At 48.8% G+C, this 14,087-nt stretch overlaps 1 protein-coding gene across 4 annotated transcripts in view; it reads left to right on the top strand.

Moving 5' to 3' along the window:
- Window positions 1-14,087, top strand: part of TRAPPC9 (trafficking protein particle complex 9) — a 715,201-nt gene that overhangs the window by 240,425 nt on the left and 460,689 nt on the right. For all 4 annotated transcript variants that reach the window (XM_017501725.2, XM_017501724.2, XM_037728923.1 and 1 more), the window contains one exon: window positions 4,795-4,919. In XM_017501725.2, the coding sequence (XP_017357214.1) occupies window positions 4,795-4,919 (125 nt within the window). The remainder of the gene's footprint in view (window positions 1-4,794; window positions 4,920-14,087) is intronic.

The following is a 14,087-nucleotide window of genomic DNA, read 5'->3' as shown; positions in this document are numbered from 1 at the left end:
TTTTCCAATTTATTTATTTTATTGCATTTTAGGTTTTGGGGTACATGTGAAGAACATGCAAGATTGTTGCATAGGTACACACGTGGCAGTGTGATTTTCTGCCTTCCTCCCCATCACCTACATCTGGCATCTCTCCCCTTGCTGTCTCTCCCCAACTCCCCAACCCCCACTGTCCCTCCCCTATTTCCCCCCAACTGACCCCAGCGTGTAGTGCTCCCCTCTCTGTGTCCATGTGTTCTCATTGTTCAACATCCACCAGTGAGTGAGAACATGCAGTGTTTGATCTTCTTCTCTTCTGTCAGCTTGCTGAGAATGATGGTTTCTTAATCCCTGATGAATTTCAGTTAACTAGGAGTTGGTTGTTGAATGTGACTTTGGAATGATGGAATTTTTGTTGAGTGTGTGTGTAAACTGTTTGCATGTCAACTAAATATTGGATTTGACCCTGTAATTTATTCATTCATTTAGTTACTATTTACTGAGGGATTGCAATTTGCTAGAGCCTGCATTAGCTACTATGAGGGACACAGTGGTGAATCTTGTCAAGAAGTCAGTCTTCAAGGAGTTTATAGTCATGAAGGAATCTAAGACACGCCTAATTTGCTGCAGTAGGAATGCTAACAGCTCTTTTTATTGAATACTTGCTATGTACCAGGCATTGAGATCAATACTTCCTGTGCAGTAATTCAATTATTCTTTATATAACGCCTCAGTATATGTGTTCTAATTATTCCCATTTGGGGGATGATGGATTTGAAGCTCATAGAATGTTATGTGACTTGATGAAGGTAATTCAGCCAGATAGAAGGGGAGCCGCACCTCAGCCCTGACCCCTCTGACCTCCTACCCTTGGGCTCTCTGCCTGTGTACAGGTCAGCAGGAGGTAGGCACGGGTCTCAGAACCGAGAAGATGCTGGAACTCCCAGGAAGATGTGCTTGCTTTCCATTAGAGCAGCTAGGGGAGACATTATGGAAGAGGGAGCATTTGAACTGAGGCCAAAAATTGGGGGATATCAGGGTGTCAGGTTGTCAGAGGGAAGAGAATTACCAATGCATGAAGGTAAAAAAGAATGGGGGTAGAACAAGGAGTGACGAGGAATGAATTTTGGTAGAAAAATGGCATAAATGCAGTTGCAGGGCCTGACATGGCTCAAAGCTGGGCCTTAGTCCCAGCAAGTGCTGCCTTATTTCCAATCTCCCCTTCACTCTGTGGCCCTGCCCGAAGCTTCCCGGATTTACTGTCCACTCTCCACGGGGAACACTGAACACCAGTGTTTTTCACATCGAGTCCTTTGAATATGTCAGAGGTTCTGCTCAGATTCTCAGCCTCTTGGTGAACTCTTCTGAAATCTGCAGGCTCCTGTCTGTCTTTCGCCCTTCTGCCGGACAGTAGCCTTGTAGTTCTTCTTAGATCTCTGATGCTTGCATGGATTTTAAGACTACTTTGTCTGTGTTTTCTAGCTGTTCTCAGTGGCTGAGCTGGTCTGAGTAGCCTAGCATGTTATGAGGAGTAGAATCTTCTGAGGTTCGTTTCGTGCCTATTCAGCCTGAGCTGCTTGTGGGACGTCAGGTGGACCTTTGCTGCTTGCATGCAATGCTTGAACAGGGTCCTGTTGGGCACCTCTGTTTTCTCTAAAGTGCAGAGAGGACCCTACTTTTTATTTTTTTTTTTGAGACAGAGTCTTGCTTTGTTTCCAGACTGGAGTGCAGTGGTGCGATCTCAGCTCACTGCAACTTCTGCCTCCCGGGCTCAATCAATTCCCCTGCCTCAGCCTCCCAAGTAGCTGGGACTACAGGTATGCATCACTATGTCCAGCTAATTTTTTTAAAAATATATATTTTATTAGAGACAGGGTTTCACCATGTGGGCCAGGATGATCTCAGTCTCCTGACTTTGTGATCCGCCTGCCTTGGCCTCCCAAAGTGCTGGGATTACAGGCGTGAGCTACCACGCCCGGCCGAGAGGACCCTACTCTTAAGTGCTTGATCACTGTCCTCAGACATGTATTCTATAGGCACTACCAACAGAAACAGATCAGTTTGTCATTTTTCTTATTATAGACGCACAATGTCTGGTTCCTTCATGTGCTATTTTGAGCATAAGGTGTAATGAACTTTTCAAGTAGACTGTTTTTTAACTTAAGAAAATTTAGCTTTCGGAGATTTGAAGCCTTTAAATAGAAAATTGCTTAATTCTTCCTTACCCACTTGAACGTTGTTTGGCATCGTGAACGTTGAATTACTTAAGGGAACATACCTTAGCAAATGATGCTTAAGAGAAGTGTTGTCTCTTTTTTTAAAATTATGAACTATTTCTATTATGCTTGACTAATTATATATTTTTGCAAAGAGATATTAGGCATAGGGCCTTGGGTCTAAGTGACTGAGAATTTTGAAATACACATTTTGTGTCAATTAAAAGTAAATACTCTTCATCTTATCACAAGAAGCTTTAGTTTCTTAATGAGAGGTGACTTAGTTGGGTTCGTTTGAGATGAGCTGCCGTTGAAATTTTCTTTCCCAGCAACTGTGTGAAAGTGAAAAGGATCCTCGGCTTGGGATCGAAAGCACTGGGTGTGTTTCAGACCTGCCACCCAGGTACCCATCCATCCGTCCAGTCAAGTCTACTAAACATCCGTTCACGTGTACTGCTATGCCTAGGATCAGTTATTGCCAGTATGACTGTGGGCAGCTTTTTCATTGCTGCTCTTTTAAATATGGGCAAGTTTCATTATCCTCAGCAAAGTAACACAGGAGCAGAAAACCAAAGACTGCATGTTCTTCCTTCTAAGTGGGAGCTGAACAGTGAGAACACATGGACACAGGGAGGGTAACAACACACTCTGGGGCCTGTCAGGAGGTGGAGTGAGGGGAGAGAGAGCATTAGGAAAAATAGTTAACACATGCTGGCCTTAATGCCTAGGTGATGAGTTGACAGGTGCAGCAAACCACCACGGCACTCAAGTTTACCTGTGCAGCAAACCTGCACACCCTGCACATGTGCCCCGGAACTTAAAAAAAAGAATAAATGAAATGGGGGCAAGTTTAAAAACTGTAAAGTGTCGGCCGGGTGCGGTGGCTCACGCCTGTAATCCCAGCACTTTGGGAGGCTGAGGTGGGCGGATCACAATGTCAGGAGTTCAGGACCAGCCTGGCTAACATGGTGAAACCCCGTCTCTACTAAAAATACAAAAATTTGCCGGACGCAGTGGCGAGCACCTGTAATACCAACTACTCGGGAGGCTGAGGCAGGAGAATCGCTTGAACCCAGAAGGCGGAGGTTACAGTGAGCCGAGTTTGTGTCACTGCACTCCAGCCTGGGCAAAAGGTCGAAACTATGTCTCAAAAAAAAAAAAAAAGAAACTGTAAAGTGTCATACCGATGTGAGCTGACATCTTACCACCCTCATTTTCTACCATTTGCTCTTTTGTCTGCTGTTCCCTGTATCTTACACCCCAGTCATTATTAACATTAGTTCTTGCACTGATTGCTTCTGGTGGTTTGTTCTTGTGGCCTGGTTGATGCTGGCACTCTGTGATACTTGCCATACTCATAGGCAGACTTCTGACTTCTCCTATAGGCCAGCTGGGTTCTGTTAGGAACTGCAGGCACTTGAAAATAACTTCTTACGAGGTGATATCTTTACATTCTTGAAAATATATAAAGCTGTAGTCAAATAACTCATTCCTTCAGCCAGGTCTTCTCTTCCGTCAACTGGGAATTGGAGGGTGACTGAGGGCTGGATCACGCAGTTGCCTTGGAGACCAGTGCAGACTTTGGCATCTTCTGTTGAGTGGTAGGGCCAGGGTGTGAGCCCCCTTTCCTCAGGCAGCTCTGCCTGCTGTCTGGGGAGTTGACTTAGGTAAAGGAGTAAAGGCAACAGGGGAGAAGAGCCAGGAGGGAGACGGCAGTGACTCAGTGGGTGCTGGCCACGAGGGCCGTCCTGGGTGTACTCTTGAGAGCTAGCAGGATTTCCTTTTGGGTTGGGCATGTGTTATGAGATGCAGAGAGGACTTAAAGATGAGTTGTGGGTTAGACGGATCAGTTGATAGATAATGCCAACTAGTAAGAAAAAAAAAAAAACAGATGGCCGTGTGTGCTCCTTGGAGGCTTAAGTAGGGTCTTGTGGCAGAGAGTGGCGGCTGCCTGAAGCTGAGCTAAGAGGTGGCATTTCGACTAAGGTCAAGCAGCAAGAGACAGCTGGCTGCACTAAGGTAGGGGGACTCATTCCAGCCTGAGGAGCAGCTCAGCAGAGGCTCGGGAGAGATGGGCTCTGCGTGGTTCATGCGCAGAGGGAAGACTGGGGCCTCGGCTGTCACATCCAGGTGGTGAGGAGCTGTCCTTTTTAAGGAGTGATACACTCTCAACGTTTACTCATAGCGGATGTGAATGTGTGCTTACGGAGCACACATCAGGCGGTTGTAACTGATATAAGATAGAACGTCAGGACAAAAACTGGCATGCTCCTTACTATCACAGTTTTTGAACAAAATCCCTTACATTCAAAGAAAAAAAAAAACCAGCTTGGGCAACGTGGTGAAACCCCATCTCTACAAAAAATACAAAAATTAGCCATGTGTAGTTGCATGCCTGTAGTCTGTAGTCCCAGGTATTAGGGAGGCTAAGGTGGGAGGATCACTGGAGCCTGGAAGGCAAAGATTGCAGTGGGCAGAGATTGCACCACTGCAGCCTGGGTGACAGAGCAACATCCATCAAAACAACAGCAACACCACCAACAAAAACCCCCAAAACCAAGCTGGCGTGTTACTTAGGAGTTTTGTTCTTATTTTGCAGATGGAATCAGTGTGAGTGGCTTTCCCCTGTCCAGTCCTTTTCGGCAGGTGGTTCGGCCCCGAGTGGAGGGCAAACCCGTGAACCCACCCGAGAGCAGCAAAGCAGGTGACTACAGCCACATGAAGGTGAGTTGGCTTTGCAGGCGGCACTTGCTGTGCGACGTCTGGGCTTCTACACAGCCTTTTCTGAAGCACAGCTTCGAGCACTTTTCAGAAAGGAGAGGCTGTGTGTGTCTGAAAGCTGGATTCTCAGTAGTGTTTGTTCTTGGACAATGTTTTGGAAAGCAGTCACAGGGAAGCTTGAGTGCATTGTTTGGTGTTGCAAACTGTTATGTCCTTGGAACACCGAGATTCCATGGGCTGAATCCAGCAGTGCGGTGATTAAAGCAGCATCTCTCCTGCCGTTTCTCTACTCATTTGACAAGTTTATTTATTGCATTCTTATTCTCAGTTCGGATGTTTACCCTGTACATTTTTCTTAATCTTTTGGCAACTCTTCCCAGTTGTTGATTTGGAGGCACCAAGGAAGCTAAGACAAATATGCTGGTAACAAGTGAATGTCAGTGCAAAGCTGCGTGGCGCGGGGCTCGTGGGCCAGCACGAGCAGAGGTGGCTGCTGGCTCGGCGGAGAGGTCTACACGGGTGCTCCAAGTTTTTGGGTCTTCAGCGCATGGGAAGCGCTGGCTGTTTGAGCCGGCCCAGGGCCAGTGTGTAGAGCAGGAGGGCTGCAGGGCCTCAGAGCGGTGACCAGGCTGCCGGCAGCAACATCACTTTCAGGCATGCATGTGTTCAGGATCATCCTTTGGGATGTTGTTTACAGTCCTCATGCCAAAATTTAAGAGGGCAGTGACTGGTTAGGAACATCAGAATCGCTTGGCCAAGATGCTTGTGAGTCAGTGATACAGTGGATTTGAGGCACTGGGGCCGCTGTCTCTAAGCAGGAAGGGTGAGGAGCATGGGGTGTTGTCTGATGAGGTCATGGCAAGAGGGAATAAATAGGCCAGTTCCGGTGGATAGAGGTCATGTCAGCGGATCAAAGTTATGCGGAGCTGCTTTTCGGGGAAGAGTCCTCTCCCCTTCACGGCTCTGCAGTGAAGAAAGGGGTTGTTGGTCGCAGGGACAGCCCCATTCCTGGAGAGCTTCTGTCCACACGGCGGCTTGGTTACTGTGTTGCTGGGCTCTTGTGTTAGCCAAGGGACTGGTGTGGGAGAAGCTTCCAGCAGAGGCAGCAGAGGCCCCAGTGTGCATCTGCACGACACATGACATGCACGGAGCTACCAAATACAGGAGGGTGCTGTTGCGGTGGGCTTGAGGCAGGGAGGGCTGGGGAGGTTGCTTTCTCCGAGAGCCCCTCAGCGTTCACATCGCCTCCAGCCTCCTGCAGCCGCATCCTCATCACTGGCTGACTCTGTGTTCAGGCTCCCCTGACCCCGGCATCGTTACGTTTGAGCTGCAGCTCAGGCCCCCAGTGTGTGGCTGCACTCTGTCTGCTGTGGAGAGCAGTGACACGTTTCTCTCTTCTCTCTGTCTATACACACAGTCTCCCCTTGGAGCTCTCAGAAAGGCTGCTGGAGACAGCAGTGGCTTCGGAGCGGGGAGCCTTGGTGGGAGAAGGGTTGGACCACACAGGGGCCCTCTACCTGCTGCTTTGCACCGGGCTGTTGTGTGGCTGGGGTACGGTGGATCGGTGGCTGGTCGCTGGTTGGGAGTGAGACAGTCGATGGTGGGCAAAGGCTAAGCAGAGCGAGAGAGCACCTCCCGAAGCCGCCAGCTTTACCTGTGCATGGGTCATGCGTTCCTCTTTCTTTGCATGTCTCCTAATGTTTTGTGGAAAGCTGGACCTTTTAGATAAGGGATGGCAGTAAATCGGAGGCTGAGCCCCCGCCCTCCCCCGGGGCTGCCTGTTACTGCTCTTCTTGTTTGTCCATTGGTTTGGAAACTTGCCTTGACTAATCTTTGTGCGGTCTGTTTTCCTCAGTGTGTGACGTCTCTGCTGGTTGATGATTTTCTCCTTCCTATTTTTACTGCCCACCTGGATTCCCAAGGTGTTCCCCCTGTGCCCTGGAGCTTTGTGGGTAGCCAGTGTCTGATGAGAGTTGTGCTGAAACACTTTAGTTCGGCAGGCCTTCCACTGTTCCCCCACGGCTCTGCGCATGCCTTGGGGATTGCTTTCAAACTTCAGGGCTGTTTTTTTGGTCTGAATTCACAAGGTCGCACATGGAGCTGGGGCCAGTGGCTCACGGGGTTTCCCTGGTTTGTCCTGAGTGGGTGGGTGCTTGTGCGTGTGCACAGCTGCCCAAGTTTCCAGCACTGTGGGACCAACAGGCTCGTTTGCCTCCTGCATAGTCGCAGACCCATGACATGGAGACAGCAGGCTTTGCAGTGAAGAAGGAGTTTAATGGTAGCAGGATGCCACACGAGGAGGTAGGAGGAGACCCTCAAATCCATCTCCCTGAGGAATTCTGGGCTGTGGTTTTTAAGGGGGTTGTGGAGGGTGAAGGTCATTGGTTGGGGTGAGGGGGATGAAATGCCAGGATGTGGAAACTGCATTCTTTGGTGAATCAACTCTCCATGGGGTCCCTCGGACACCTGGCTTCAGGCCAGCTGACGTCGGTGATTACACTGGTATGCAGGACCTGAAAGAATATCTCAGAGGGAAAACATAACGTTTTGTAATGTTCAAGTGGCTATCGATAGAGCTGTTAGGGGAACGGTGGTCTCGGAGTAGCGTCTGTGTGATTCTCGGGTAATTTAGGCACCAGCAATACTGAGAGCAGGTCTGGAGGCTGCCCTCACGATGAACGCTGAGCATGTTGCAGGCTATGCTTATTTTCCCTTCTCCCCTTCCCTTCTTCCCTGGTTAATTTTATGAAGTTTATGGGAACGGTTTCACTGGGGATAACTAGGGTCTCACCATGGCCTTCTGTGCTCTCTCATGCACTGGCTCTTCCTGTTGAATTTCTGGTGGGTCTGCTGTTTCATCGTTTGCCCCAGCTAGTTTGGTGGCTTTAGGCCAGCTGCAGCGTTACCTTTCCTGTTTCCTTCTGAAATTCACTATTTTTTTTTTTTCTCTTTTAATTCGAGACAGGAGTCTTGCTCTGTCACCCAGGCTGGAGTGTAGTGGCAAGATCCGAGCTCACTGCAACCTCCACCTCCCGCGTTCAAGTGCTTCTCTTATCTCAGCCTCCAGAGTAGCTGGGATTACAGGTGTGCACCACCATGCCCGGCTAATTTTTGTATTTTTAGTAGAGACGGGGTTTCACCATTGTTGACCAGGCTGGTCTCGAACTCCTGACCTCAAGTGACCTGCCCGCCTTGGCCTTTAAGTGCCGGGGTTACCAGAGTGAGCCACCATGCCCAGCTCGCCATGGCTTTGAATACACTAGCTTGCTCAATTGTGTGGGCCCATTCACCATCTGTGTCCCTTGTTACAGTAGGGGTTCACTGGCACAGGCAGGCCCAGGGAATTTTGGGGAGCAGGATGTTTACACCTGTCTGTAAACTGTTTTGACACAGCTTCAGAGGGTGCATTTATTTGTATTATGCAGTAAGTCCAGTGGCGGGGTTGTGGAATCTTTTGTGGGAAAGGGGCCTGCCTGGTGTCCCCTTCTCCTACTTCTCTTCATACTCAGACCTGCCACAGACTGTCCACTGCCAGCGGCACCGTCTCATCATGCAGCCTGTTCTCATCCTCAGACCCTAAACCCCCCCGAGTTCACTTCAATCCTATGCTGCTTCGTGTCTTCCTCCCTCCTTCCTTGTGCCATTCCATTTCTTCCTAGGTAGGACCTCCTCAGTGCCACAGAGGATGTCCTCGTTTTGCCTGGTCACTGCTGTATCACTCCATCCATTTTGCAGTGGACCGGATGTGGTGTCTTCCCTTAGGTCCTTGCGCCCCTGCCCTCTGGCCTCGAGTGCAAGTCCGGTTTCTGGACAGGGCCCATATCCTAGCAGCGTGGACTGCAGAGGCCAGGCTCAGGCTTCCTTCTGACCTTCCCTTACTATGCCTCGTTGCTCAATTAAAGCGCAACGTATATTGTGCTCCAGGTGTGGGTCAGTTACGGTGCCCTGCGGGTGGGACACAGTGATGGAATTCAGGAGCCTCCTTTTTAGGTGCCCTCAAGTTGCGGGCTGTCAAACAAGCCAGGAACTCAGTGCTCACTGAGTACAGTGTTGAGCAGCGTGCCAGGTGATGGAGAAAGGACAGTGCATCATGGAGCTCTTGACTTCAAAGAACTCCTGGGCTGGTGGGCAATAGACAAGTAAATAAAACAAGAAAAGGCAGTTAGGATACAGGTGATTCTTGTTGCTGTGGTTGCACAGAGGAAGTTGCACTCGAATGGAGTACTGAAGGAAGAGGGAGTTGGAGTGAGCTAGCAGGCCAGGGCGGAGAGGCCGTTCCTGAACCTGGGGCCGGCAGGTGCAGAGGCCCCTGAGGTCTGCAGTGTATGGCTGGCTGCTGCTGCTCTGCGGTCCTGAGTGCATGCGCATGGTGGGGGCTGAGGGGAGGTTGAGGCCAGCTGCCAAGGGCTTCAGAGGCACGTGGAGTTCATGGGTTTCTTCCTTTACTTTGTGGTCCACTCATACTTCTGGGGCATCCTCACATTTTAGATATTCTGTTAGACAATAAGAGGGTTTTTTCTTTCTCTCACGGGATAGGCTCTTACAGTTTAGGGTAACATTTCAAAACCTAGAAGATACTCTTCACGTTTGGTTGGGTCATGGTGCCTGCGGCATGCATTTTGTTTTCTTCAGTTGAGTGTTGCAAGAGTGAACACAGTTTTTCTTTGGAATCATTATGGATGTGTATAGATAGAGATGAATATTTGTACATGTATTTAAATGTAATGATTTAAATATCATTACCATTTACCAAGGAACTCATGTATCAGGCACTTGCATATGAAGTGTCCTTTTGGATTCCCGTGAGAGCTGTTTAAGTAGGTGGTATTATCCACTCAGGAGAAAACTGAGGCTCCTTGAGGTGATGTCACACTATCCAATTACCCACTTTGTTCTCCGTCAGCTACACTGGGACAACTTCTTTGGGTATACCTCTTCTGAATTTTACTTGCGGACGGAGCGCCAGCGCCTCCGTATCCCACACTCGAGGCCTTGGTGCTTTCCCCGTGGACCATCAGTTTGTCGCTTCTCTTTGTGTCATTGCTTCCATGCGACCCCCACCTGCCCTTGGAGGCCAGCCACTTTCCGCAAGTGGCCCGGGCACCCTCCTCCACGGCTTTATCATGGGAACCGAGAGTAAAAGAACTAATGTTTACGGATTGGGCTCTGCAGGCAGGGACTGTTTGGGTGCTTGACATTCCCAAGTTTCCTCAGTCCTTGTAAATATCCTGTGAGGTTAGTGGGGAAACTGAAGTTTAGGGAAGACTTGCCCAAGTTCACTGACTCTGTGGGTGGTGGAGTGAGGGCATGAACCTGTGTCTCTTCTGTGTTTTTGGAGACAGAGTGTCTCTCTGTTGCCCAGGCTGCAGTGCAGTGGTGTGATCTCGGCTCACTGCTACTTCCGCCTCCAGGGTTCAAGTGATTCTCCTGCCTCAGCCTCCCAAGTAGCTGGGACAATAGGCGCCTGCCACCATGCCTGGCTAATTGTTTTTTGTTTTTTAGTAGAGACAGGGTTTCACGGTGTTGCCCAGGCTGGTCTTGAACTCCTGAGCTCAGGCAATTCACCTGCCTTGGACTCCCAAAGTGCTGGGATTACAGGTGTGAGCCACCGCGCCCAGCCTCTGTTTCTCTTCTAATAATCTTCATCCTTCGACCTTTAAGGAGGACAGGGTATAATAGGAAAGGCCCATGAAGGGCACTCCAGGCAAGGGTGCTGTGCCACCCATGGAAGGAGTGTGGGTGCGTCCTGGGTAAGAGGGAGGAGTTGGGTTTTCCCGAGATCCATCAGTGGTGAATGTGGTGGATTTCAAACCTGTGCAGTCGTGTGGCATTTTCTGATTGTCGAGGTTTGTCTTCTATGGGATGGCTGAGCCTCTCTGGGGACTGGAGCGGGAGCTGTGCAAGTGAAGTGGCTGACGGTGCTGTCTGTGGGGACATCTATTGCTGTAGGGGCATCTGGCACCATGAGCTTGTTACAGAGCCCCTCTCCCCAAAGCAGGAATGATGTGATTTAATTGGAGTCGTGCTAAACCTATAAAACTATCACCGAGGAATGGTGTAGTCATGGAAACAAGCAATTCAGTGAAAGCTGCTTCTAGGGAGCACCCTGAGAAGTGGGAAAGATAACATGTGTTTCTCAGGTTTTCCAGAAAGATGCCTTCCTCCTTTTAGCTACAGTGACTGTGTCTGTCCGTGTTCACAACTGTCTTTCCTGCAGGCCTTGGGAGGAGTGTTCTAGGGTTGAAAATAGGGACTGTGTGAATTGGATGCATCTTAGAAACAATATTGATGCAAGCCGGCAGGGACAGTGCAGCTTTTCTGACTCTCAGCGTCTCTCTCTGTAAAACTGGATGACAATGCTTCCTTCATAGGGTTGTTGGGAGGCTTATGTGATAAAAGAGCCTGGCAGGGGAAAGAAAGAAGGCTGGGCCACGTCAGGAAAGAATTCATTGGGATTTCATTCTTGTATGAAAGGAGGAAAATGAGATTCCGTTAGCGAGTCCAGGTCAGTCACAGTCCTGCTGGTTGTTAACATTGAGAGCAGCTCTGGACTAGGCAGGGTGGAAAGTCCTCTGGAACAGGCAGGTGTAGGGTCCCCGGGGCTGGGAGCCTGGGCTTTGCTCAGATCAGCTGTGGCCCTTTGCCGAGGTACTTAGTGCTGCCTAGCCTGGCTTCCCCCAACTGCAAAGTGAGGCTAGTGTCTGCCTTCTGGAGTTGGATATGACGTGCATACAATGTGTCATCGTGACCAGAACATGGCAGGGGCTCCATTGAGAGCCCTTCTGAGAAGGGCCCAAACTCGGTGGCCACATCACAGGCTGGGGCTACAGAAATACGTGCCAACAGGAGTCTTTTCCCTGAGTGGGACTCTGTGCCCTGTGTCACAGCACACCCCAGGTGGTGCTGTGTGTCACTACAGGTACCCATGGCTTTGCCTGTTGAAGGCATCCAACTCACAGCCTCCAGAGCTGCACCGAGATGTGGGAGGTGGCCGAGATTGGGAGCATCAAGCATTCTGAGTGGCTGGAACAGCTGCAGAACAGTCAGGGAGCCGGCTCCAGCGCGGACAGCCGCAGCCATTTATCATGGTGTGCTCTCTGGCTGCTAAATAGATTCCATTTCCCTCCATCTGCAATACTGCTCTGTAAACACTCCACACCTGCTTGTAGCTTCTGGAAAGCAGTTTGAAATCCTAACAAAACCAGTTTGCCAGGAGGCGGGGCCAGAACACCCTGAAGCTCTGTGCACAGCTGGCTTCCGAGAGTTTGCTGGTTCGTGGTCCCCCTTGTCAACAACGTCTTGTCTTTTGCAGTTGAGCAGATAGGTAGAATAGCTGTAGCTGCATCCACGGGCGGCTCCTGCGGAGCCAGGGGTTGTGCTTCCACTTTGAGACATTAGAACAAAAATGTAGGTGAAACGCAAAGTCAGTAGAAAAGGAAATAATAAAGATCAGAGTGGAAAACAATGAAGTAGAAAACAAAAACCCGATATAGACAAAGCAACCAAAAGCTTATTCATGGAGAAAAATTAATGAAACTCATCAGCTTCCAGCCAGATTGATCAGAGAAGACACAAATGAATAGTGTTAGAAATGAGGAAACTGGCATTACCACAGATTTTATAGATATTAAAATGATAACAAGAATATATTATAAAAACTTTATGCTAATAAATGCAAAAACGGGGATGGTGTGACAAATTCCTTAAAAGACACAAAACACCAATGCTTACACACAGAAATAGCCACAGTAGACACATACTTAGGACATAAGAGTGTTTCCTTAAAACTTTCCCGTGTAAGATCATGAGGGCTCAGAAAGAAAGTTGAAATGGAAAATATAATAAAATTTAAAAGTCAACAAAAAAAAAGATCAGAAAGTTAAAAAAAAAAAACTTTTTTTTTTTTTTACACGGAGCCTCGCTCTGTCAGCAGGCTAGAGTGTAGTGGTGTCATCTCGGTGCAACCTCTGCCTCCTAGGTTCAAGCAATTCTCCTGCCTCAGTCTCCCGAGTAGCTGGGACTATAAGTGTGTGTCACCACACCTGGCTAATTTTGTATTTTTAGGTGAGACAGGATTTTACCCTGTTGGTCAGGCTGATCTTGAACTCCTGACCTCAGGTGATCCTTCTTGCTCACTTCCTTTCATTCCTGGCATGCTCCTCAGCTCTCCTGGGTGAGTGCTGAGGTCACCTGGTCTGCTAAGCCTTCTTCCGCAAGTGGCACACCCAGAGCCAGGCCCTTCTCCCTGTGCCCTCACCCACAGTCCGTTCCCACCTGGATGGTAGCACCTCCCACGCTGTTACTGTCTTCCTTTGCTTAAATTGCTGAGCTCCCCTTCACTGTAAGCACCCCATGGCCGTGGGCTTGTGAATTGTGCCTTCTGTAAGCATTTCTTAACCTGGATATCCCAGATAGTGAGGTCAGACAGCCCCTCTCCACGGGCTTGCCTGGAGATTCTTTTTATTAGTGAGGCAAAGCAAGACAGTAAAGTGCTTTTTTTTTCTCATTCGATCAGAATAAAGCTTAACTTTGGGTTTCTTGGGATCCTAGTAGCATTCAGATATGTTGTGTAAAAAATGTTACTTTAGCTTTTAAAATAAAGAATTGTGGAACGTTTATAAAGTTCGTATATACTTTTATAATTTTTTCTGAAGACACAGGGTCTTGCTCTGTTGCTCAGGCAGGAATGAAGTGGTGTGATCACAGCACGCTGTAGCCTTGACTTCCTGGGCTCATGTGATTCTCCTGCCTCAGCGGTTCAAGTAGGTGGGACTACAGGTGTGTACTACCACACCTGGCAAAGTTTTATATTTTTTGTAGAGATGGGATTTCACCATGTTGCCCAGGCTGGTCTCAAACTCCTGAGCTCAAGTAATTTGCTTGCCTTGGCCTCCCAAAGTGCTAGAATTACAGGCATGCGCCACCATGCCTGGCCTTCCAGCTAGTTTTCAGGATATTTTTATTATTTATAATTTGCTGTAGAGATGTGGTTTGACTTCATTCACCAGGTTGGTCTTGAACTCCTGGCCTTAAGTGAACCTTCTGCCTTGGTCTCCCAAAGCACTATGACTACAGGTGTGAGCCACGGCAGCCAGCCAGCTTTTACGTTTTAATAATTATAGTTGCAAATGGACCAAACGAATCTGTAAAGAGAACTTAGGAGCAAATGCA

This window comes from Cebus imitator, unplaced genomic scaffold (genome assembly GCF_001604975.1).
Source record: "Cebus imitator isolate Cc_AM_T3 unplaced genomic scaffold, Cebus_imitator-1.0 Scaffold284, whole genome shotgun sequence".
In the NCBI taxonomy this organism is placed as follows: domain Eukaryota; kingdom Metazoa; phylum Chordata; class Mammalia; order Primates; family Cebidae; genus Cebus; species Cebus imitator.
The sequence above is the reverse complement of the archived record's forward strand: the minus strand, read 5'-3'. Positions and strand labels throughout refer to the sequence as shown.